This window comes from Lolium rigidum, chromosome 7, assembly GCF_022539505.1.
Source record: "Lolium rigidum isolate FL_2022 chromosome 7, APGP_CSIRO_Lrig_0.1, whole genome shotgun sequence".
In the NCBI taxonomy this organism is placed as follows: Eukaryota; Viridiplantae; Streptophyta; class Magnoliopsida; order Poales; family Poaceae; genus Lolium; species Lolium rigidum.
Window position 1 is genome coordinate 158,248,926 of NC_061514.1, and position 23,144 is coordinate 158,272,069.

The following is a 23,144-nucleotide window of genomic DNA, read 5'->3' on the forward strand; positions in this document are numbered from 1 at the left end:
AAGGAGAGGCTTCACCAGCGGTGAAAGGGTGCGCCGCCTCTCTCCTCTCTCGGGTGTGGGGGAGTGGTTGATTGGGGTGCTAGGGAACCCTATCCGATTGTTTTTCCTCTCACCTACCGCCCTAGTTTTCCAAACGCCGCTGGCCGCCATGGACGCGTAGCAAACCGCTTTTCTCCGCTTCGCCTCGCTTCCGCTCGCCTAAGCGGTGCTCAACGCTTAATCACACCGCCTAATTGCGCTTAACACCTAAGTTTGTGCTCTTAAGCGCGACTAAGCACCCGTTTTCTGAACATTGTCTAAATCTAAGACATATTTTATGGAACGGAATGAGTGCGGTAATTAAACTTTACACTTTGTTATGTCAAAAGAACTCCCTCCGTTCCATATTACTGCTAGAAAAATTATTACATGAAATTTTCCTCGCGAATCAAAATTTGGAAAAAGCAAAATTCCAGGTCAGGACAGGTACCTCACACGAAAGACACATCCACACAAAAACCCAGCGAAGCAGAAAAGAGAGGAAAAAAGCCCTACGAGTTTCCTCTCGTCTCCCAAAACCCAAGGCTGTCGGCGGCGATGGCGGACTCGGCTGCGGCCGCTGAGGCGGCGCAACCGGCGACGGTGGGGCAGGCGGTGATCCCGCTCGTCAATAGGCTGCAGGACATCATGGCGCGGCTAGACGGCGACTCCGCCGCCGGCGTGGAGCTGCCACAGGTGGCGGCCATCGGCGGGCAGAGCAGCGGCAAGTCGAGCGTGCTGGAGGCGCTCGTCGGCCGCGACTTCCTCCCGAGGGGCCCCGAAATCTGCACCCGCCGGCCCCTCGTGCTCCAGCTCGTGCGGCACTCGGCCCCCGAGGAGTGGGGCGAGTTCCTCCACGCCCCCGGCCGCCGATTCCACGATTTCGAGCACATCAAGCGCGAGATCCAGGTCAATTTCTCTGCGATTGCTGTAGATTTTTTGCTTGTTTGAATGTTTGGTGCGTGCAGGCGATATGTTTGATGTTGCTGGGGGTTTGAAACGAGTGTCTCGGTCTCAGGCTTGTTTTCCGAGTGTAGGCTATATGTTTGCTGTAATGCTGGTGCTGGAAACTTAGAAACTGTGCTTCAGTATTAGTGATTTCTGTACCTTTGCTTGTTTGCTGCTCTTACTGTGTAGGAAATTTCTGTTTGCTGATTCCACGACTTAAACAAGGATAGTAATTCGTGTAAGGCCGTAAAGGTACCACTAAATTTATACGCTATTTGCAGTTTGTATAGTTTCTGGACGGAGCAACGAGTGTGCTAACTTAGCGTGTTACCTCTGCCCTAGCATTGACCAATATCGTGGGCTACATTTTAATCAGTTAATGTTTATCTTGTCACTAGTTTATTTTGTCAAAAATAACTGTTCCTCAAACTTGGTAGCACATAACGTGAATCATGCACTTTTAGCATTTTCTATGGACCTTGCTGAGCATGTAATTATTCCTGTATGGTCGGAGGATCACAATCAGGTCAAAGTTTGAAGGTAGTTTTTGTTCCCTTTTTCCATCTCAAGGAACCACTTTGCAAGATACAAGTAACCTAGATATTAGTGTGCAGTCCCGGAACATCAGACTTGATTTGCTTGTTTACTAGTAGTCAGTTGCTCAATTTACTTACCGGTGCTTGTTAGCTATAGTATATGCTCAAATGCTGAAGCCAGATAGACATTAACTGATTAGCATGTGAGAGACTCATATATGCTATAAGTATATTCTTGAAATTCAGAAATGCTGCCTTTAGGGAACACTTAGGAGAGTTTGTCATGTGCTTACATGCCTATCCTATCTTGGCGGGTCTTGCGAAGTTGCACACTTGGTGGTTGGCACTTCAGAGATATGTGCTTGATCAGCTGTTCAGCGAGCATGTAACCTTCTTCATAGTGCGGTTCATGCTCTTCCCCCTTATCTTACATGATCATTAATCTGTTGAGTGTTTACAATGTGCTTTGGAAACACATTATATTTTAGATTCTGCACAGCCTCCAGTGAGCAAGTCTGACTATAAATATTTGTACAAATATGCAGTAAAAAATAGTAAGTATATATTGTGATATTATATTTCATGACAAATATGAAGGTATGTTTTCTGGCTAACAAGTACAAGTAGTTTTCTAGCAATTAAGGTTAAGAAGTTTGATCACACACTTTCTAGAATGTCACAAATTTTGGAACGGATGCATATTTAGTTTATTGTGCCAGAATCTTAGTTTACTCTTTTTTTTCCTTCTCCTTGTTTTGGTTTCCTTTTATTTCTGTCGGGTTTCATATCCCAACTTGCTTGGGAAAAGGGCTTTGATGTTGTTGTTGTAGGCATTATTGGTTTATATGTCATTTTATCTGCAACTCAGCATGTACTTCTGAACTATGTGACACTGATTTTTTCGTTTACTCGTATTCAGTTGTATTCCAGCCTTTTCATTTGTAGAACCTCTCAAATTATATATGATAATATTCTATTATTCACTAATTCAATACCTTCATAATGTTCTCACGAGATGAAATATTGACTACTTTCAGTCGGAAACTGACAAAGAAGCTGGAGGTAACAAAGGGGTTTCCGAGAAACAGATCCGTCTTAAAATCTTTTCACCGAATGTCATTGACATCACCTTGGTTGACCTCCCTGGAATAACTAGGGTTCCAGTTGGAGATCAGCCTAGTGATATTGAGTCAAGAATAAGAACAATGATCATGCAATACATTAAGCATCCAAGTTGCATTATCTTGGCTGTCTCACCCGCAAATGCAGATTTAGCTAATTCTGATGCGCTTCAACTGGCAAGGCTTGGTGATCCTGATGGTACTTAAGCAACTCTATTAAAGAATTGATCGTGAATTTCCTTGTGGTGGAAAGTAAGTTATGAAGTGTAAACCTTAACCGTTTGCTCTATTTGTGACAGGATCGAGGACAATTGGTGTTATCACCAAGGTATTAATGTGCTTACACAAACTGCAAAATTCTTAGCTTACTTAATTATTGCTATTTAAATCTTTATTCGATGGCCATAGTTGGACATCATGGACAGGGGAACTGATGCTCGTAACTTTTTACTGGGAAATGTGATTCCTCTCAAGCTTGGTTATGTAGGTATTGTGAATCGCAGCCAAGAGGTATATTCTTAGGCATAACTATGATTCCTAATAATTTTGTTTGTCATCTTAAATTTCCTGTTCCAGTTTCTCTTTTTTGTATCTAGTGCAAGGTTCATGTTGGCAACCACAATAGAACAGTGAATAATAAACCCATGTGCTCTTATATTTCTAAATTTCTTTATTTGTAGTATGTATTGGTCATGTAAACTTGGATCTTATCAGTTGATGATAATACTACCACCTAAATTTCTAAACTATTTGTTATCACTTCTAACAAATGGATGATTCCTACAGGACATCAACTTTAACCGAAGCATTAAAGATGCACTTGCCTTTGAGGAGAAGTTTTTCTCGACTCTACCTGTATGCCCAGAACTTATGATTTTTCTCACAGCATTACCATCCATTGTGAATTAGGCACATTTTCTTAAAATCTGTGGTTGATTGCATTTAGCTGTATTTTTGTTTTAACAGGCTTATCACGGTCTTTCACAATGCTGTGGTGTTCCTCAATTAGCCAAGAAGTTAAATATGGTATTGGCCTATTGCTGTTAAATATTTATTCCTGTAGTTTGCCCTTGTATCTTTTTATGTAGGTGGTCTCTCTGTACTTCATTTGTCAATAATATCCTGAACGAGCTTCCTCGAAAAGTTTCTCGGAGATTAATTTGATCTTAGAATGAATTAGTCTCAGTTTACTGCATGATAAAGGGTCAAGAATGGGGTTTTCATGATTAAGTTGAAACCTCCAGTTTGGGCTTTTAGCAAGGAACTGGGAGAGTAAATTAGTGAAAACTGATGTGGTCAATAAAATTAATACTTCTTGTAATGGAAGCCTTGCTGAAAACTCTGCAACTTCTACCATATACTCCCTCTGTTCCTAGATATAAGCTATATAGTTTTTTGAGAAAAAGTCCAGAATATAAGGTGTATTGCATTGTGCCAATTATATGTACAATATTTTTAGAAATTTGATTACGTTTTCTTATCTTATGCAAAGTTTTCTATTAGCTCATGTTAATTGCCTAGGGTTAATCCCCTCCAAACATGGTTTAATTTTTCCGAAATTTGCATTCTTTGATTTCCGTGCCAGAAACTATATGGCTTATAATTAGGAACTGAGGAAGTATGTATTAATTCAGTATCTATGGGCACCTTTCATCCACAAATGGTATTAATACATTTGCTAATGATATTCTATCTGTGCAGCTCATTAATATCTTGGCTCTTATTTGCAGATTCTACTAAAGCACATTACTGATATGCTTCCAGGTTTGAAATCTCGAATAAATGCTCAGTTGGTAGCAGTTGCAAAGGAACATGCTGCTTATGGTGATGCTGCAGAATCAACGGTAATTGCGTATAGATACCTCCATAAGTATACATTGTTAATAGTTGCTTTATGATGCAATCATGCAACTGTCTTGTAGTGCTGCGATGCATTAACTGTGCATTTGTTTCTACTTTCTAGTTCGTTATATGCATTGCCAAGAGTAACCACTCTTATGTCATCCTTTATCGAACCACATAAATGACACATCGCATCTGGCTCCCTGATGCGTGTTCTTCTCAATAAGCATATATTTACCCGGTCTTCTCTTATTTCACTAACATTTTAGTTTGTTTCTAGTGACATTTTTTTTGTACCTCTCAACCCTGCCTTTCTGGTCTTTGATACCCGCAGGCTGGCCAGGGAGTTAAACTATTGAACATATTGGGAAAATATTGTGAAGGTAAAGAAAATTAACCTGTTCCATAATTCCATTCGTTGTAAAACCAATGGTACAAAATTATGTTTTTTAACATTTTTAGAATTATGAACGCTGTTATAGTGATGCAAACAATCCGTTTTAGTCCCATTCAGTAATTATGTCAGAACACCGAAAAAGTACTACTATCCTTGAATTATCTAAACTGTCTAGTAAACATTTTCTTGTTTCTGTTTATCTTTAAATGCGACTCTTTGAATTACATGGCAATTTAGACTTGAGAACGTTTTCCGATCGCATAGATCAAAAAAGAAATAATTACTAAGAACCTCTTATGCAAAGTGATTTTCATGCAACTGTTGTCTTCTTTTCAAGCTGCCTGTTTGATTTTATCAAAGCTATGTTTTTCCAATGTTTATATTAAATTTCCTGTTTTCAGCCTTTTCTTCAATGGTGGAGGGCAAAAATAAAGTGTCAACAGATCAGCTTTCTGGTGGAGCAAGAATTCACTACATTTTTCAGTCAATTTTTGTCAAGAGCTTGGAGGTTTGCAAAAGCAATAACCTTTACATGTTTGCATAGCAGACATGTGTCCATCTAATGACAATTCACTATGTGTTGATGTGCTAATGAAATTTCTAAATAAAGAGAAAATTGCTCTCACATCAGACCAGTTCCTCGTGCAACACTACCAGAAACTAGTTTGCAAAAATACCACTCAGTGTTATGCTTCATCTAAATAAAGAGAAAGTCAAACAATGCAGGTTTACATTGTATGATCACGATGGTGTGCTGAATGGTGCATATTTTAGGAGTACTGTGCGAGTTAAAATGGCTTTAAATGGCGCAATTCTCCCCTTAAAAAAGAGGGGAGATGAATACTTTTACTTGAAAATGATAGAGGTTTTAGTTTTTTTTTTCCTTTGTTACTTTGTAGATCAAATCAGGGGTTTGAATTTTATGTAATGGCTTTGTTCTTTGGTGCCTGGCATCCTATCTTTTTATCTCGAATTTGTTGTTACAATTTAATCCTGTATGCAGCCATTGCTAAATTCTCACCCACATAATATCCTTGTGATCTGTCCCTTCATGTCTAGATACATCCATTTTTGGGTAATTATTTTGAACCGGAGGGAGTAAATCTTCCTGCCAAATAGTTTAATTTCTGGCAGAAACAATTACCTTGAGTCAGTGTAACATTACCTTCGTATGTAGCTGTATGGAGTTACAAACTACATTTTGTATTCCCATAATTTTAATAACAATATGTGGTATACTTTTCACATTATTCCTATTTTTTGTGATGAATCTTGCAGTTCAAATTTCTTAGTTACTTACACTCTTATATGCAGGAAGTTGACCCTTGCAAGAACATAAGCGATGAAGATATTCGCACTAGCATACAGAATTCTGGCGGTCCAAAGGGTGCTATGTTTCTGCCAGAGGTTTAATTTTGTCTAGACGATGCAATCCTTTCTTGTTAAATTTTGTTATCTCCTCTCTGCATAAAAACATATTTTTATTCCAATTCATGTTTTTTACCTAACTCATATGTGTTTTCCTGTTAAATTGTAGTTGCCTTTTGAGATTCTTGTCCGAAGGCAGATAGGCCGTTTGCTTGATCCAAGTCTTCAGTGCGCTAAGTTTATCTATGATGAGTTAGTCAAAGTATGTATTCATAACTCTTTTATTTCTTAGAATATCTGATCAAGTTGTTTGTAAGGAATCCTGAATAATGCAGATCAGCCATGGTTGCTTAACCAGTGAGCTGCAGAAATACCCAATTCTTAAAAGGCGGATGGGTGAATCAGTTAGCAATTTCTTGAGAGATGGTCTTCGACCTGCAGAAACAATGATAACCCATATTATTGAAATGGAGGTAAGTGTTTAGATTTATGGGCAATTATCTGCCAATAGTAGGTAACAGTTGGATTACTCTGGTGATGGAGTCTAATTTTTGGAGCTTCTACTTTCCTCAATCCTGGTTGCCAACTGAAAGTAACCATTAAACAGTGGGCTGCTTTCATACTGAAAATTGCTTTGTTGCACTATTGTGTATGCTTTGAAAAGAAATTGGTTGATTAACGGTGTGGCTACCTGTGACTGAGCACTCTGGTTTATGTGTCCCACTGTACTGGTTTCCCTCCTCTATGTACAGTCTTTCTAAGTGTTCTATAGAAAGTTGGTTAGGTCTGCTTTTATTGTTCTGTTTTAAATACTGTTGAATACATAGAACTGTGTTTCTTTTTTTTTTCTCCTTTTGTTAGTATTTTCTGTAGTGAGAACTTCATTTGTCATCAGCAAGAACTAAGTTTAGGTTATTATAGTCTATGAGCTTGAGCCCATATTTGGTTTTGAATTTTGTGGAACATGGATTGCTAATTCATAGTGGAGTTCCTGATACATGTTAACAAGCCTCTAGGTTTGTTATGCGCTTGTGAGTATATCTTTTGTGTCTATTTTCTTGTATGCAATGATGCAAATCTTTCTACAGATGGATTACATAAATACCTCACATTCAAGCTTTGTTGGAGGCAGCAAGGTTGTTGAACTTGCTAAGCACGATGGTCTACCTTTGAGAGGACCAACTTCACTATCGGCTCATAAGGTACCACCTTTTCCACCTCAGGTTTCATGTTACAGCATCTATTCCTGAATAACATAAAGAAGAATGGGTGTGACTTGGCTGTACCTTTGCGTTCAACTGCTCTGCTATCCGCAAAGTAGTTTTATTTTCTTAGCACCATTAATCATAGTTTACCTGTCAGTAAAAATTCAATGTTAAGAGTCACCCACAAGTGCTCCTTTTGAAGAAAACAACCAACTGATGGGAGCAGCTCAAATCGTATGGTAACTCTGAAATCAATGTGGACGGAATTTGTTGAATTTATACACAAATCGCCCGTAGCTTTAATAGTTGTGTCAAAATCTTGACGGATCACAGTGTCACCACACATGTCGAATTCACACCACTAAAAAAAGAGAGATAACATGAATTGAGAGCTTTGATTATTTGTTAGTGTGGTCAATTATGACTGTTCACTATTTTAGGCCCCTCACAGCACTAATATCGTTTCATTGAGCCGCTCTTGCCGTCTATTAAAATTTTAGCCGACAGATAATAACACAATCAAACAATATCTACAGCTATAAAAGTACGATCTTAGATGTACATAAATCTCTTATCAACGGCTCAGAATTAAAGTTGAATCCTTGTATTTTATCATGGAATTGTTAATCCCCTAATCAACTCCCTACTAACTTCTGCCTAATTGCATTTTATAGATCATGATTTATATATGCTCAATGCATGACCTATTTTTCCCCTTAGAGTAGTTTACAAGATAAGAAATAATTTGATAATGAGTACTTATATTGTAAATTATGTTTTGCCCATTTGCTACAGTGCTAGTATATTGTAAATTATCTTGTAAATTACGAGAAATGTGTATTTCACACATCAAGTTGCCAGTAAATATTAGCCATCAAATTTATATGGCTATAAATCAATTCAGGACTCTGAAAAAGAAATCAGAGGAGTGTACTCTGAACCTTCTACCTATTCAATGAAATGAAACACAAAGGCTTTTTGCGTTTTCTTGAAAAATAAATCAATTTGGGACACCAAGTTTGGTGGATTTAGCAAGGATTCATCATGTGTATTTAACCAATAATTCAAGTGTAGACCACTATAAGATGGTACTTGACATGCATGATGAACATTTATAAGTAGCTGCTAAGCTCATTTGATTTTGGTTTGACTCGGACAAAAGTATTACATCCTTTTTCCACTTCCTTTATTGCAGGATGGTATTGCTATAAGTTCTGAGATGCAGTTAAAATCTTCTATTGAGAACAATATACAGCTCAAATCTGAAAGAGGTCAAAAGTCACGTGCTGTTTTTGCAAGAGATGCTACCAGAGGAGCAACAGCTGAGCAGGTTAGCAGATTTCAAATGATATCTTGTTACTGTTCGACTTTGGTTTCTAGATGTGTTATAAGATGGTACTAACATTTTTATACAACTTCATTTTCTGTCTTGTGTTCTTTGCTGGACATGGATTTCAGCCTGATACTGATGCAGGTAAACCCTTGTAGCTCTGATCTGTAAATATATTCTGCAAGCACGATGTGTCGATGTCCTTGGTTACGCTGAGTTGACTGCTTGTTTTCTTCCACTTCAGGCTGGCATGACATTTTTATTCTTTATTAGGGCATAATGATTCTTTTCATATGATATTGCATTTGAGTCAGGCTTTCCTGGCAGCTCATTTCATTTCATATTTTAACCAATTATATATTATTATATATAAAGTAAGATACTACCATTATTTGTATGCTATGCGAGCAACCTGTCTAAGAGGTAGTCCTGTTTTCTGCCTGGTTACTGTTACTGCTGGCATACTGGTATCGTAGATCATCCTCCAGTTGAATCACGTGGCCTGAACTTGAAAGGCCTCGGTTCGGGCGAACCAATGCCAACCAGCCGCGGACCGCGCTTTGACCACGCTCTCACGATTACCAGGTGAACTTTTCCCCTTGCTGCCGCCGGCGCCGCCCCCCCAGATCCCTGCCACCCCTAGCCTCCGGCCGCCCCCATTCCGGCGTTCGGTCGCCACCCTCCATGGTCTGCCCCCTCTAGCTCTGGGGCACCCAATCCTTCCCCAGCATTTGGTTCCTGCCGGCGGCGCCTTCAGAGCTCGATCTCTTGCCTCGCTTGATTTGGTGAGTGCAACCTTTACCCCGTGAGTCTCGACTAGCGGTGGGTGTGTCTTTCGGCTGGTGTGCTCTCGAGCCGCTGGTTGACATTTTGTCTCCCGTTCTACCTAGTCTCGGTTTCTTGTGGCGATGGCGGAGGAGGGAGCCAGGTCGGAAGAAGCGGCGGAGGGGGTTAACTCCATGATGGGGCGCCTCAACCTGCTGCCTGACGAGGCCGAGGTGCTCGAGATGAGTGACGACGAAGAGGAGACGCCGGGGCCGGAGATTTGGTCTCTGGACGGCAAGGTGCTTTCACCAAGTGTGACACACATTCAGACGATTTGGGCAACGATGAAGCCGGCCTGGGGCAACCCCAGGGGACCTCGCATTCGTCCCGCTGGCGACAATATGTTCATCGCCGATTTTGCAAACAAGGTAGACAGGGACAAGGCACTGGGTGGAACTGCGTGGATGGTGGGGACAAGGCATGCTGTGGTCCTGCATGAGCACAACCCTCGGCTCCGCCCCTCGAAAATTAGGTTCGACTCAATGTCCATCTGGGTTCGAATTTTGGATTTGCCTTATGAGTGGATGAATGAGAAAAAGGAGCTGAAAATCGCCAAGATGATTGACAAAAAATGTTCTGTTGATGTGGATGAGTTTGGGTTTGCTTCTGGGACTTTCCTGAGAGGAAAGGTTGCTACCCCCCTGACCAGTCTCTGCGCCGCTGGGTGACCATCACGAGGGAAAATCGCGATGACAGCTTCAATCTGCAGTATGAGAAACTCCCGTTTTACTGCTTTGGCTGCGGCTTGATTGGGCACGGTGAGCTTGAGTGTAGGGCCCCAGCGGATCGGGATGCCCATGGCAAGCTCCTCTTTGATAGAAACCTGTGTGCGCCAGAGGAGCGCAGAAGAAAGATGCAATCCTTTGAACAGGCCGTTGCTTCTGCCTCCTAAACCAGCTCAAAGGAGCGGGGTGGGGGTAGTAAGAAATCTGGACCGAGCTCCGCTACCCCGAGAGAGGACAACGATTTGAAACATGGCGATCAGATCGTGAATTCACCACCAGGGAAGGGTGGCGCTGGGAAAGAAAATTCAAAGGTCACTGAAATTGCAAGGCAGCTGTTCCCTGGTTATGACCCCCTTGTCCATCCTCCGAAGAAGCGAAAGCCTGGAGTGGGCAATGGTGGCTCTGAGGTGGCATTCGCTGACGGTGGGCTGATCGAGCAGATCGACAAAGACATGTCTCTCGCTATAATCCCTATGGGGAAGCCAAGGGAGCCTGTGGGTGAGCACTTGAGTTATGATTCTAACTCGAGTCAAGGCAAGGAAAAGAAGCACATAAGTGGCAATGGATCCAACAATCTGCATCCTTTGAAGGGTGTCAACTCAGACGCGGGGCTGCCTATTCAGCCCTGCAGTAATCAATGAAAGCTATAGCCTTTGATTGCCGGGGGCTTGGGAACCAGCCGACAATGCAGGGTCTTCTCGATCTCGTGAAGGCTGAAGATCCTGACGTGCTCTTCTTGTCAGAAACAAAGTTAGACAAGGAGGGAATGAAGAGAATCAAGATCCTCTTGAACATGCCACACATGGAAGTAATAAACTGTGTGGGTCGAAGTGGGGGTCTGGCCCTGCTTTGGAAGGAGGATGTCAATCTGGGATCGTCGCGCTTTCACATTGATGCGACGGTCACCGGAGATGATGGGTTCATATAGAGGCTTACGGGCATTTACGGTGAGCCGCAGTCGGGAGCAAAGGAGAAGACTTGGAAGCTCCTGCGCAGTACAACCTGCCATGGATGTGCTTCGGAGATTTCAATGAGGTTTTGTTTGCTAGTGAGAAGCAAGGTGGGCAGGCAAAGAAACAAGCCTGCATGGACCAATTCAGATGGCCCTTGAGTTCTGCGAGCTGGAAGACCTGGGTTTTGTTGGTGACCCATATACTTGGCGCAATCACAGCCACTGTGCCGCAAATTATGTCAAGGAAAGGCTTGACAGGCCTGTCGCGAATTTGGAGTGGCGGACCCATTTCCCCGCTTATAAGGCGATTAATGCTGATCCCAGGCACTCTGATCATAGGCCTGTGATTGTGATCCTGGATCCGGACCCTCACCTTGGCAACTCCCATGGGCTTGGAGAACAACCAAAATCGGTGATGTGTCTATCAGTGACGCCATCAGAAAAGTGAATTCTGAGCTGCACTCTTGGAGCAAGGAGGTGTTGGGAGATCTCCAGAATCGCATCAAGAAAGCCAAGAAAGATCTAAACCGCTGCGCAGAAGCGTGCTATTTCCCGAGAGCAGGTCTCAGTCGGAACATATGCTCAGATACAAGCTTGAGAGACTCCAGGACCAAAAAAATACTTTCTGGAAACAAAGGGCAAAGGCCCACTGGCTGAAGGATGGGGACAGGAATACTAGCTTTTTCCATGCTTGTGCCTTAGAGAGGAAAAAGGTAAATTTGCTGAAGAAGCTGAAATCTGATGACGGAGTTTGGGTTGAGGGGGATGAGAATCTGTGGTCCTTTATTGCGAACTACTACCAAAACCTGTTCACTTCTAGTGCGGGTACCTGGGAGTCCGAGCTTCTTGCCGTTGTTCCCTCTGTGGTCACTTCTGAAATGAATTCTTTATTGAGAAGGCCTTTCACCGCTGAAGAAGTTCAGACCGCTCTTGTTTCCATGGGTGATCTCAAGGCTCCGGGCCCTGACGGGATGCCTGCTATCTTCTATAAGCGGTTTTGGGAGCTGATTGGTGCGAAGGTCCAACTTGAAGTTCTTGGGGTCCTAAATGGTGGCCCTATCCTGGTTGGGTGGAATGAAACAGTGATTGTGCTCATTCCAAAAATCAATAACCCTGAGCGTGTTAAGAACTTGAGGCCCATTAGCCTATGCAACCTGGTTTTCAAGGTTGTCTCCAAATCTATTGCTTGTCGGTTGAAGGAGGTTCTGGAGGACATCATCTCCCAGAATCAAAGCGCCTTCATGGCGGGGAGGCTTATCACTGACAATATTCTGCTCGCTTATGAAACAACTCACTTCATGCACTTGAGGAAAGGTGGCAGAGATGGTTTGGCTGCTGTCAAACTCGATATGAGCAAGGCTTTCGACCGCGTTGAGTGGGGTTTCCTGAATAATATGATGTTGAAGCTAGGTTTCAATCCCCAATGGGTGCAGTTGGTGATGAGCTGTATCACCTGTCACTTAGAGCATCTCTAGCAGAGCCTGTAAAAACGTGAACCGGAAACCCTGAGTTCATTTTCCGAACCCGTAAAGGCATGGTTTTTCATAGAATTCATATGCAACAGATAGAACAATCGATCATAATTAATCAAATAATCATCCAAATTATTACAACACATAAACACAATAGTTTGAATTAAATTATTACAACAGTTTTGGGAAAATTGAACAAGTGAGAAATATCTCAACCAAATTACAACAACTCTCGGAAAATTGGACAAATGAACAAATGTCTCAACAATGATACATGTGACAAACAAATGAATGGAATGGTAGGATCACAAGCGACGACCATGTCGCTGCCAGTGGTGCATCTTCAGATCATAGACAAGCTGGGCATGGGTACTGGCATTCTCAACCTGCTGATGAGTTTCAAGGAAAGCTTCAATGCGATCCGGATTGCGTTGGGGTTCCACTCGGGTGCCAACATTGTCATAGAAGCAGGGCAAGCTCAACTCTCTTTCATCCTCGATGATCATGTTGTGAAGAATCACACAACATGTCATGATGTTGACAAGGGATTTCTTGTCCCAAAATCGGGCAGGGCCACGAACAATGGCAAATCTTGCTTGCAAAACACCAAAAGCTCTCTCAATGTCCTTGCGAGCTGCTTCTTGAGCTTTGGCAAATTCAGCTTCTATTCTATCTTGGGGATCCTTCACAGACTTAACAAAAGTTGCCTGATCTGGATAGATGCCATCGGCTAGGTAGTATACCATTGTGTACTCATTGTTCATGACCTTGTAGTTGCAAGTGGGTGCTTCCCCATTTGCCAATTTGGCAAACAAAGGGGACCTTTGCAGCACGTTGATGTCATTGAGTGTCCTCGACAAACCAAAAAAGCAATGCCAAATCCACAAATCTTGCGATGCAATGGCCTCAAGTACAATGGTTGCATCTTTGCTCTTGCCGTCCATGCCATGCCTTGGGATAATTCTTCCATGTCCAATGCATACAATCAAGACTACCAAGCATGCCCGGCTAACCTCTTTTCTCAGCAATCGTTTGGTGTCATCCTCATTGGGAGCTCGGAGATAGGTTGGCCCAAACAACTTGATAATCATGCGAGCAAACCTGTGCATCGACTCCGATGTAGTATCTTCGCCAGTTCGAAGATACTCGTCGGTGTAATCCGCAGGGATGCCGTACGCAGTTACCCTCATGGCAGCAGAGATTTTTTGGAACGCGCTGAAACCCATCACCCCGGCGGCATTCCTACGTTGCTTGAAGTAATTCAATTTTTCTTCGCAGGCCTTGACGATTCAGACGAACAAGCTACGTTGCATGTGATACCTCCTACGGAATAGATGGGGAAGATAGGTAGGTACCTCGGCGAAGTAGTCCTCCATCAGCTGCTCGTGGCCGAGGAGGCGATTCCGCTGGATGTGGTTCCGGCCAAACACAGACCCGCGCCTCCGATTCAGCAGCTTCGCGCGGTCCTCCAACTCCTTGACGGAGAGGAGGAGCATGGCGGCCTCCATCTCATCGTCCTAGAGCAGCTCGTCGAGGTCGGAATCGTCCGAGCTCGACGAATCGGATAGATCGATATCGACGAACTCGTCGCCCGAGCTCATCCTCGATTCGGACGGAGCGGCGGCGGCGGCACCCGGAGTTGGGCGAGGAACAGCGGGCGGGGTGCGGGCCGACCTGCGCAAGCTCCGGGATGCGGGGCTCGGGCGAATCGGGCGAGGCTGCGGCGGCGGCGCGGGGAAGGGGAGAGCGAGCGGTTGCGTCAGCTGAAATTTCAGCGCGCTCTAGATAAGGATCGAGCGCTCGGTTCGCTCGAGCGACCCCTAAAAATACAAGCTGTTGTTGGTTTTCGGTCTTGGCCTGAAAAAAGTTTTTCGGTTTTGGCCCTTTTACAGTAACTGATCGGCGCCATTTTTCAGACCGAACCCGTAAACTGGCGGTTATTTTTCGGTTTTGGCCCGTTTACGGGCTCTGTTAGAGATGCTCTTACAGAGTCAAGGTGAACAAGAATCTGAGTGATGCCATCATCCCGTAGCGCGGTCTGCGCCAGGGCTGCCCCCTCTCCCCTTACCTCTTCATCATGTGTGCCGAGGGGCTTTCTGCATTTTTCAAAAAGGCTGAGGAGGATGGCTCGCTGCATGGAGTGCAGGTTTGTCCTGCTGCACCACGCATCAACCACCTGTTCTCCGTCGCAGACGACTCCCTCATTTTCCTGAAGGTAAATGAATCAAGTGCAAAAAAGCTCAGGGACATTCTGGCTCTGTACGAGGACGCCTCGGGCCAGATGGTGAACAAGGAGAAGTCAGCCATTATGTTCAGCAAGGGCAAAAAAAGCTCAGGGACATTCTGGCTCTGTACGAGGACGCCTCGGGCCAGATGGTGAACAAGGAGAAGTCAGCCATTATGTTCAGCAAGGGCACCACCGCTGCCGCAAAAAGAAAGTTCAAAGGGATTCTTCACATTGTGGAGAGTAAATTACATATAGGTACCACTTTTGGGGCAACGGTTGCGAGTTGGTACCATCTTTGGTAATTTTAACAAGTAAGTACAACTTCTGGGGCAACTTGTAACAGATAGAGCAATTTTAAGGTTGACACCGATTTAACCGCGCGGATCACTTGTCAAAGCAAACGGCCATCGGACAGCCGTTAGGTTTCCTTCCTAATTCTCTTTTCTTCCTTTTTTTTTCCTCGCATTGACCTGATCCGTGCGCGAGTAAGAGAAGCGGCCAGCTCACCGGCGCCCACATCTTCCCTATCCCCGAGCTCGCCTACGCCCGCGGCCGTCCCTGGCAGGCGCTCGGATTTTGGCCGGAGGCCATGCACTGCTCGCAGTATCCCGCACCGCCGCGTCCACCGTTGCATCCTCCTCGGCGCGGTCATGTCGTGTCCGCCGTCCACGGCGGCAGCAGGGCGAGCCAACTTCTGGCGCTGAGGGCCTGGTGGTGCTGGTGGTGCAGAAGGTGAGAGCAGCGGCCGCCTCGACGACGACGATGGTGTGCGCGGCCACGACGGCCACGACAGACGGCATGCACAGTGAGCACGCCGGAGTTGAACCCGACGGCGGCGCGGAAGTCCTCGGTGTGCCGCACCGTGTACGACTCCTTGCCGACGCAGGCCGCCTCGAACACCGCCAGCGCGGCCTCGGACTCACACTTGCCCTCGTACGCGACGCCCATGGCTCTCCCTTGCATGACCGCCGTTCGCGCCGTCCCCACCGAGCTGGCGCCATTCTCATCCGAACTCGCGCAAGCAGCAGTGCATGCAACGGCAGCCTCGGCCATGCGCGCGTGTGCAGCAACATCAGCTCGCAGCGGACGTGGAAGAAAGCGGCCCAAAGCGTTCTCCCTCGACATACGTCCGCTCGCACCGGCACCAACACCCGCTCGCACCCGCACGGCAGCAGCGCCGCTCGGCCGAGCCGCGGCCTGCACGTTCTGCGCCTCGCCCGCACACAAAAGCAGCCGCGCACACAAAAGCAGCTATCATGCAACTAGCAGCGCGCAACGCAATGCCAAAAGCAGCCAGGGAGCATCAAACCATCGGCCAAGCCATGCGACGCCAAGAGCAGAGCACGCAGCAACATTCGAGCGCACATGCAGCGCGTATGGCTGGGCAGCGTATGTCGTGCCCACCGGCCGCATCATGCCGCTCGCCCGCGCCAGCTCCGCCTCGCTCTGCATCACCGGGAGTGGCGGCGCTGGTAGCAGCGCTGTTGGTGCGGAGGCGGCGCGGCGGCGCTTCGAAGGACCTGAGCGAGCCACGCGTGCTAGGAGTGGAGTCAACAACCTGGTCCCACCGGGTCGAGTCGGACCGCTCCTTATTGACTCGTGTTGTAATGGCTGGCGGACCGCCGTTTGCTCTGACAAGTGGGTCCGCGTGGTTAATTCAGTGTCAACACCAAAGTTGCCCTATCTGTTACAAGCTGCCCCAGAAGTTGCACTTATTTGTTAAAATTACCAAAGATGGTACCAACTCGCAACCGTTGCCTCAAAAGTGGTACCTATATGTAATTTACTCCATTGTGGATGAAGCTTTCTCGGACCGTTATCTTGGCCTATCTTGGCCTGCCGGTCCATTTGGGCAGGTCTAGCACTCTGGCTTTTGACTATCTCAAGGAAAGAATCTGGAAGAACATGCAGGGTTTGAAGGAGAAATTCCTTTCGCGAGTGGGGAAAGAAATCCTTATCAAAGTCGTGGCCCAGGCTATCCCCACTTATGCTATGTCTTGTTTTGACATCACCAAGACCTTCTGCGATGACATCAGCTCGATGGTCTGAGACACCATTGGCTCGGATGGAATTGTCTCTCAAAGGCCAAGTGTGAGGGTGGTTTGGGGCTTCGTGACTTGCATCTCTTCAACATGGCAATGCTTGCGAAGCAAGGGTGGCGACTTGCATCTCTTCAACATGGCAATGCTTGCGAAGCAAGGGTGGCGTCTGCGGAACCCGAGTCCCTCCGTGCAAGGGTTCTCCATGCAAAGTACTTTCCTGATGGCTCCATTCTCAATGCAGTGGCCTCTCCTAGCATCTCTTACACTTGGCGCGGTATACTGAAAGGGGTTTCCCTGCTCAAGGAGGGCCTGATCTGGCGTGTGGGCGATGGCAACAACATTAAGGTGTGGAGTGATCCCTGGATTCCTACTGGCGACACTCGCAGGCCTCGTTCCTTGAGAGGTCGTACTCCTATCTCTCTCGTGGCTGATCTGATCAATCCCTGCACCGGAGACTGGGATGAGGATATTATTCGAAGCCTTTTCCAGCCTGAAGATGTTAAAGCTATCCTCTCCATCAACCTTGTGGATGGAACGGAGGATCATCTAGCCTGGCACTTTGACCCGAGAGGTGTCTTCTCAGTAAAATCTGCATATAAAGTGGCGGTCATGGCGACGGATCTGCTTTCTGGCAGAGAGGCTGCGCATTCTGGCTCTTCTGCAACTTCGGGGCCCCCTTTTGATTGGAATCATATTTGGAAGCTCAATGTTTCCGGGAAGATCAAGATGTTTATTTGGCGCCTTGCTCATAATAGCCTTGCCAACCGTATGAAGATTCACAAGCTGGGTATCGATCTTGACACCAAATGTCCGGTGTGCAACAGGTTAAATGAGGATAGTGGGCACGTTTTTCTAAAGTGCAAGAAGGTTAGTATTTGCTGGAGCATCCTAGGGCTGGCTGAGCTCCGTGTGAAGCTCCTCTCCTGCTCCTCCTCACGCGAACTTCTTCAGGAGCTCTGGAATTGCGATGAGGCTACTCAGGTCCGTGCAGCCACCCTCATGTGGGAGTGGTGGAACCAACGCAGTAAGGCCAACGCCGGCGAGGGCAGCCTGGATCCTACTGTTGTCTGCTCTCGGGTGGAGTGCCTTCTGATTGACTTCATGTCTCTACGGAAGCCAGAGAAGCCAGCAAAACCACCTGACACTCACAAGTGGTCAAAACCTCCTGATGATTATGTCAAGATCAACTTCGATGGCTCCTTTAATACTGTCTCCGGAGACGGGGGATGGGGCTTTGTCATCTGTGATCAAGAGGGCCTTTTCGTTGCTGCTGGTGCGGGCAAGTCGAAGAACCTGGGGAGTGCTCTGCAGTCGGAGGCTGTGGCCTGTTTGGCCGCAATCAACGGTGCGTGGAGAGTTGGTGCCAGCGGGTTGTCTTCGAATCTGATGCCTCAAATCTGGTCCAGGGCCTGAAGAGCAAAGACTATGACAAATCAAGTATCGGAGTGTTGGTTGTAGAAGCTAGAAGCCTCTGTATCCTGAACTTCGACTCTTTTAGTTTCTCTTTTAGTTGCCGGAACTGCCCATGAGCTTGGAAAGCTGGGAGCAACCTCTGAGTCTGCTGACTCCTTCTGGGATGCTGCTGCTCCCGTTTGTATTGCTACTATTTTGGACAGCGATTTAGCTGTGCCAGTTTAATGGAAGTCCGCATTTAAATTCAAAAAAGACCTGGGTCAGGAGCGCAGGGTAACTAAGGTGCCGGTAGATCTAGGCCATCATTTCCCTGGCTTCTCCAGGATGCAACCAAACAATATCTAGGCAGCTCCCAGGAAGCTCCAGGCCAGGCGTTGGGCACACAGGACACCGTTCAAACTACCCCCTAGACCAGATGACTGAATCAGTCAGACTTGGTCATATATGGGATTTGCTAGTAGCAATGCATAGATGCACCACCCATATTCATACTACCATCTTTGCACTTTTCATTTAGAGGAAAATAGCCACATTTAATGTTCAGAAGTGGAAATAGCACAACTCCTACATGGTTTGCCCCATAGTGGTTTAACATGAATTTAACGATTCACTGGTGCTACCTCGCTGGTATAACCTGCCCTTAACCCTAGCTGATCTGAGAGGTGCTGGCAATTTGAATCCTGCTTGGCACAAATTCATACCAAACAAAGATAAAAAGAAATCTTCTGATGATCAAGTTTTGAACTTTGGTATGACATAACCAAATTGACCTTTGTATACCTTTGGTTTGCGGAAAGTGTTTTTGGCTCCCGAGCTCCAGTGCTCCCGCCATTTAAAAAAAATTAATAGATATTTTTACAAGGTACTAAAAAATCTGAAAATAATTTTAGGGATTTTCAATGATACATTTCACAATCATGCAAAATCTTAACCCAAAATTCGTTTTATTTTGTGCTAGACAAAAATGACAAATCTGATATGTTTGGGAGATTTGAAAATGACTACTCAGATTTACACTTTTATCATTTTTGTGTAGATCAGAATATAAAGTATTTGAAGTTGATATTTTACACGTTTGTGGAATACGACATTGACTATATACGGATATATTTTCAAATTTTTTTGAAACACAAAAATATGATCTTTTATTTTTTATAAAAACAGGATCACTGGTGCCCAGGTGCATCAAATCTCTGTCCTTTGGTTTGTAGCACATCTATAAAAGAGCATTTACTCACTTGGAAGCCATATGATGTGAATACCCTTCGATTGGGAACTTCGATCCGTACTTTTTGCTAAGTGATGAGATTGGATTTCCATTATAACTATCTGATTTCTCAGACACTACCTCCATCCTCTTTTACTTGTCATTTCAGATATTGACACAGAGTATGTTTGGGTCCAAGTCATGGAAAATCCTAGCCTTGACAGGCGAGGTTAGTCATTTTGTAAAAATATATGCATTTTGGTGGCAATTTGGCCTGCAACCATGCTGCAAATCTTGATGACCGAGGAAAGGTGAATCAAGCCAGCATGGGAAACAAGTGACTATGGAAACAATATTGGATTAGTGGAGTTGTGGTCATCCAGATTGTTTCTTGTCTTGAACACCATCCATTAGGGCATGCATTAGAGCGTCACTGCTGTGGAGTCGTCGACCACCCATTTTGCCCAATCCCTCTGTGTAGATACTTTTACTGACCTGGCTCTCGAGAAACAGCGATCGAAATAAGTTGGATGAGTTCTCAAAGTATATTCTGCATTTTTACGTTTTTAGCCTTCACGCAACCAAGAAATTGAGCCTTACTTCTGTGAGTTATATCTTAAATGGGTTAGATGAATCTTGTGTAGCTATGCTAAGTGAGGTAGTAATCTAAACACACCCAGTGTCCAATACACTGTTTGTTTTCCAGAAGAGTCCAATACACACTGTTGACCATTACTCAATATACACTGTTGACTATTATGCAATGAATCAATGATATAATGACATGCATGTACTTTTATACGAAAATTCAAGTAATTGATATGTTCCGACTATATGATTTGTGATGGTTTTCTCAATATGATTTGTGAAGGTTTTCTCAATCTGTACTCACATGGTAGGAATAGGATATTATATAGCTTTCAACAACGCTACAGTGGTAGATTGATTAGAAAGGCTAACCTAGACATACTTAAGGAGTAAATAAATCCTGGGGATATGTGTCGAGCACTCTGTACATGCGTTGTTCCTTGTACCCTGTGCACCATTTTTGGAGCTACTCTAGAGGCACATCCTCATACATATTTGGCTTTAGCCCAAAAATGAGTTTTGTTTATATCTAATTTGCCTTAGTGTTTAGTACCTGCAAATTACCCCCTTTCTCCCTTAATATAAGATGTTATTACATCAAATATGCTCATATATTAGATGTAATAACGTCTTATATTAAGGGACAGAGGGAGTACATTATATTGAAGTGTTCAATACCTCGAAATTACAATATGTTAAATGGTTCTGTCCAAGTGTTCATTGCCACAGCTTTATATAAGGAGATATATTATTGGGTTATCATCTGACATCTGGTATAAAAAATGTAGGAACAAGTGCAGCAGGTGGAGGCCAGAAGGGTAACTCTCTAGTTGGTGGGAGTTTGTCAAACATGCCAGGTCCGCGAGTCCTAAATAGCTTATACTCTATGATTCGGTTAAGAGAGGTAAAATTTGCTATCACAAGTGAGCCTTGAAATTCAGAATTCCTCCGGTTTTAATAATATTTTAATCTCTAATTGTCGTCCTTATTTGTACCAGCCACCCATCACATTGAAACCATCAGAAAACAAGACTGACCAGGATAGAACAGAGATAGCAATTGTGAAGCTATTGGTCAAATCTTACTATGACATTGTCAGAAAGAGTATTGAGGATGCAGTTCCAAAAGCTATAATGCACTTTCTGGTAAGTTTGTCATCTACGTTGCAGTGGTCCCTGTGAAAGGTACCACGTTGACTATCTACATGTTGGTGTATTGCATTATATTTCTACTTGACTTGGGACTCTCTTATCTGTTGTTCTTTGCGCCAGTTGTCAGAGTTCAAAAAAGTTCATACCTCCAATATTGAAGGTTGAACAGCAATGAAAACTGGGATGCATCATTTACTTGTGGATGTTATGATAGATATTTCCCTCTGTAGATGTATATCCCATATAATATTGCTATGCTCTGAAACATAGACATTTTACCCACGATCTTCAACATTTCTCATGATAGAACTTACAATTTCCATCTGTTCCTAGTTAGCATAGTCTTGCATGAACTAAAATATTGTTGCCAAAAGGTAATAACTTCAGTCAACGCTCATTGTGCCAGCCAAGTATAATTGCTTGTTGATCAATGTTGCAGTTGGAATGTAACTTGCAATGTAGTTGCTGTATTAGTGACACCGGTGTTTGACTGATATTTTTTTACTTAAGGTGAACCACACAAAGCGGGAGCTCCATAACGTTTTAATTCGGAAACTATACAGGTGAGTTGCCTTTGGTTTCTGTACTTACTAGTGAGCAGCTCAATCTTACAATTTAGATTACTTCCTATCTGAAAGAACTATTTTAAAATGATTATCTGATGTGTAGAGAGAACCTACTTGATGAAATGCTGAGGGAAACAGATGAAGTTCTTATCAGACGGCAGCGTATTCAAGAAACGCTCCAAGTTCTCGAACAAGCACATAGGGTATTACTTCTCTCCTAAATGACCTTTTCAACTGATGTGTCAAGCATCCTTTTGACATCTGTATTTTTTCAGACGCTCGAAGAGTTTCCCCTTGAAGCTGAAAAGGTCGAGAAGGGCTACAGCCTATCTGAATATACAACTGGCCTCCCAAAACTCGCTGGACTTGGCAACCGCAGCCTCAGCTAGTACAGTTAAAAGATGCATCTCATGTAGATGAACATGCGCCTGTGGCATCTACACAGATGCCAATAAAGTGCACCTCTCCACTTTTTTTGATCCAATCCTCAATCATTTTCGAGCATTGCGCTAGAGTTTTGACCTGTAAATCCAAATTTTGTGCTACAAGCCTACAAGGGTATGCTTCGTTGCAACTGGAAGCTATTGCTGGAATAGCACCTCCGTAACAGCAGCAGTTGTGCCCATATATAGCTGGAGTAGATCAATATGATCCTGTACTAACTATTACGTCATTAGTCAGATGGCATCAATTTCTGTCAACCGGTACTAGTTCTTTCAGTCTTTGACGCGGAACGTATCTCAGCATTTAATTGGTCAAGTTCTTTCAGTCTTTGAGGCCCCCTATATGCCTAACTTTGCAATAGCCGGATGCTATTAGAGCATCTCCACCGGAGCCTCCTAAATAGTTGCCCGTAGGGTTGTCACCACTGCCGTATGGGGGCGCCGATAGTGCATCCTCTATTTAGGGATGCTGTTCCCACATCGACGCCTTCCATGGCCTCTAAACTTTTTTTCTTTTTACAATATTTTGAAACAACATATCAATCACATTTTGTTCGTATTATATTCAATAATTCTACAATCGCACAAATAGTACTTAAATTACTCGTATAATCAAACAAATATTACTTAAATTATTCATACAATCAAATAAATGGAAATTAAATCATTCATACAATCAAGTAAATAGAACTAAAATCATGCATTGTTGGTGCCTTCTCTTCTCGCCCACAAATACACAGCTAGATCCTGAAGTTAAATATAGACACC

General features: G+C 44.2%; 1 protein-coding gene across 4 annotated transcripts; it reads left to right on the forward strand.

Annotated features, from left to right (window-relative positions):
- Positions 1-542: 542 nt before the first annotated feature.
- Positions 543-22,634, forward strand: LOC124669939 (dynamin-related protein 3A-like). Of its 4 annotated transcripts, none has more exons than XM_047206469.1 (21): positions 543-927; positions 2,540-2,822; positions 2,923-2,951; positions 3,032-3,133; positions 3,410-3,478; positions 3,590-3,649; positions 4,354-4,467; positions 4,800-4,848; positions 5,264-5,370; positions 6,177-6,269; positions 6,400-6,492; positions 6,566-6,703; positions 7,319-7,432; positions 8,631-8,765; positions 8,885-8,909; positions 19,798-19,857; positions 21,005-21,120; positions 21,215-21,361; positions 21,878-21,930; positions 22,037-22,136; positions 22,209-22,634. In XM_047206469.1, the coding sequence occupies exons 1-21, from the start codon at positions 577-579 to the stop codon at positions 22,320-22,322; spliced, it is 2,352 nt and encodes a 783-aa protein (XP_047062425.1). In that variant the 5' UTR covers positions 543-576; the 3' UTR covers positions 22,323-22,634. The 4 variants fall into 4 exon arrangements, with proteins under 4 accessions (XP_047062425.1, XP_047062426.1, XP_047062427.1 ...); XM_047206470.1 differs by having other exon boundaries at positions 8,894-8,909; XM_047206471.1 differs by lacking the exon at positions 19,798-19,857.
- Positions 22,635-23,144: the final 510 nt, after the last annotated feature.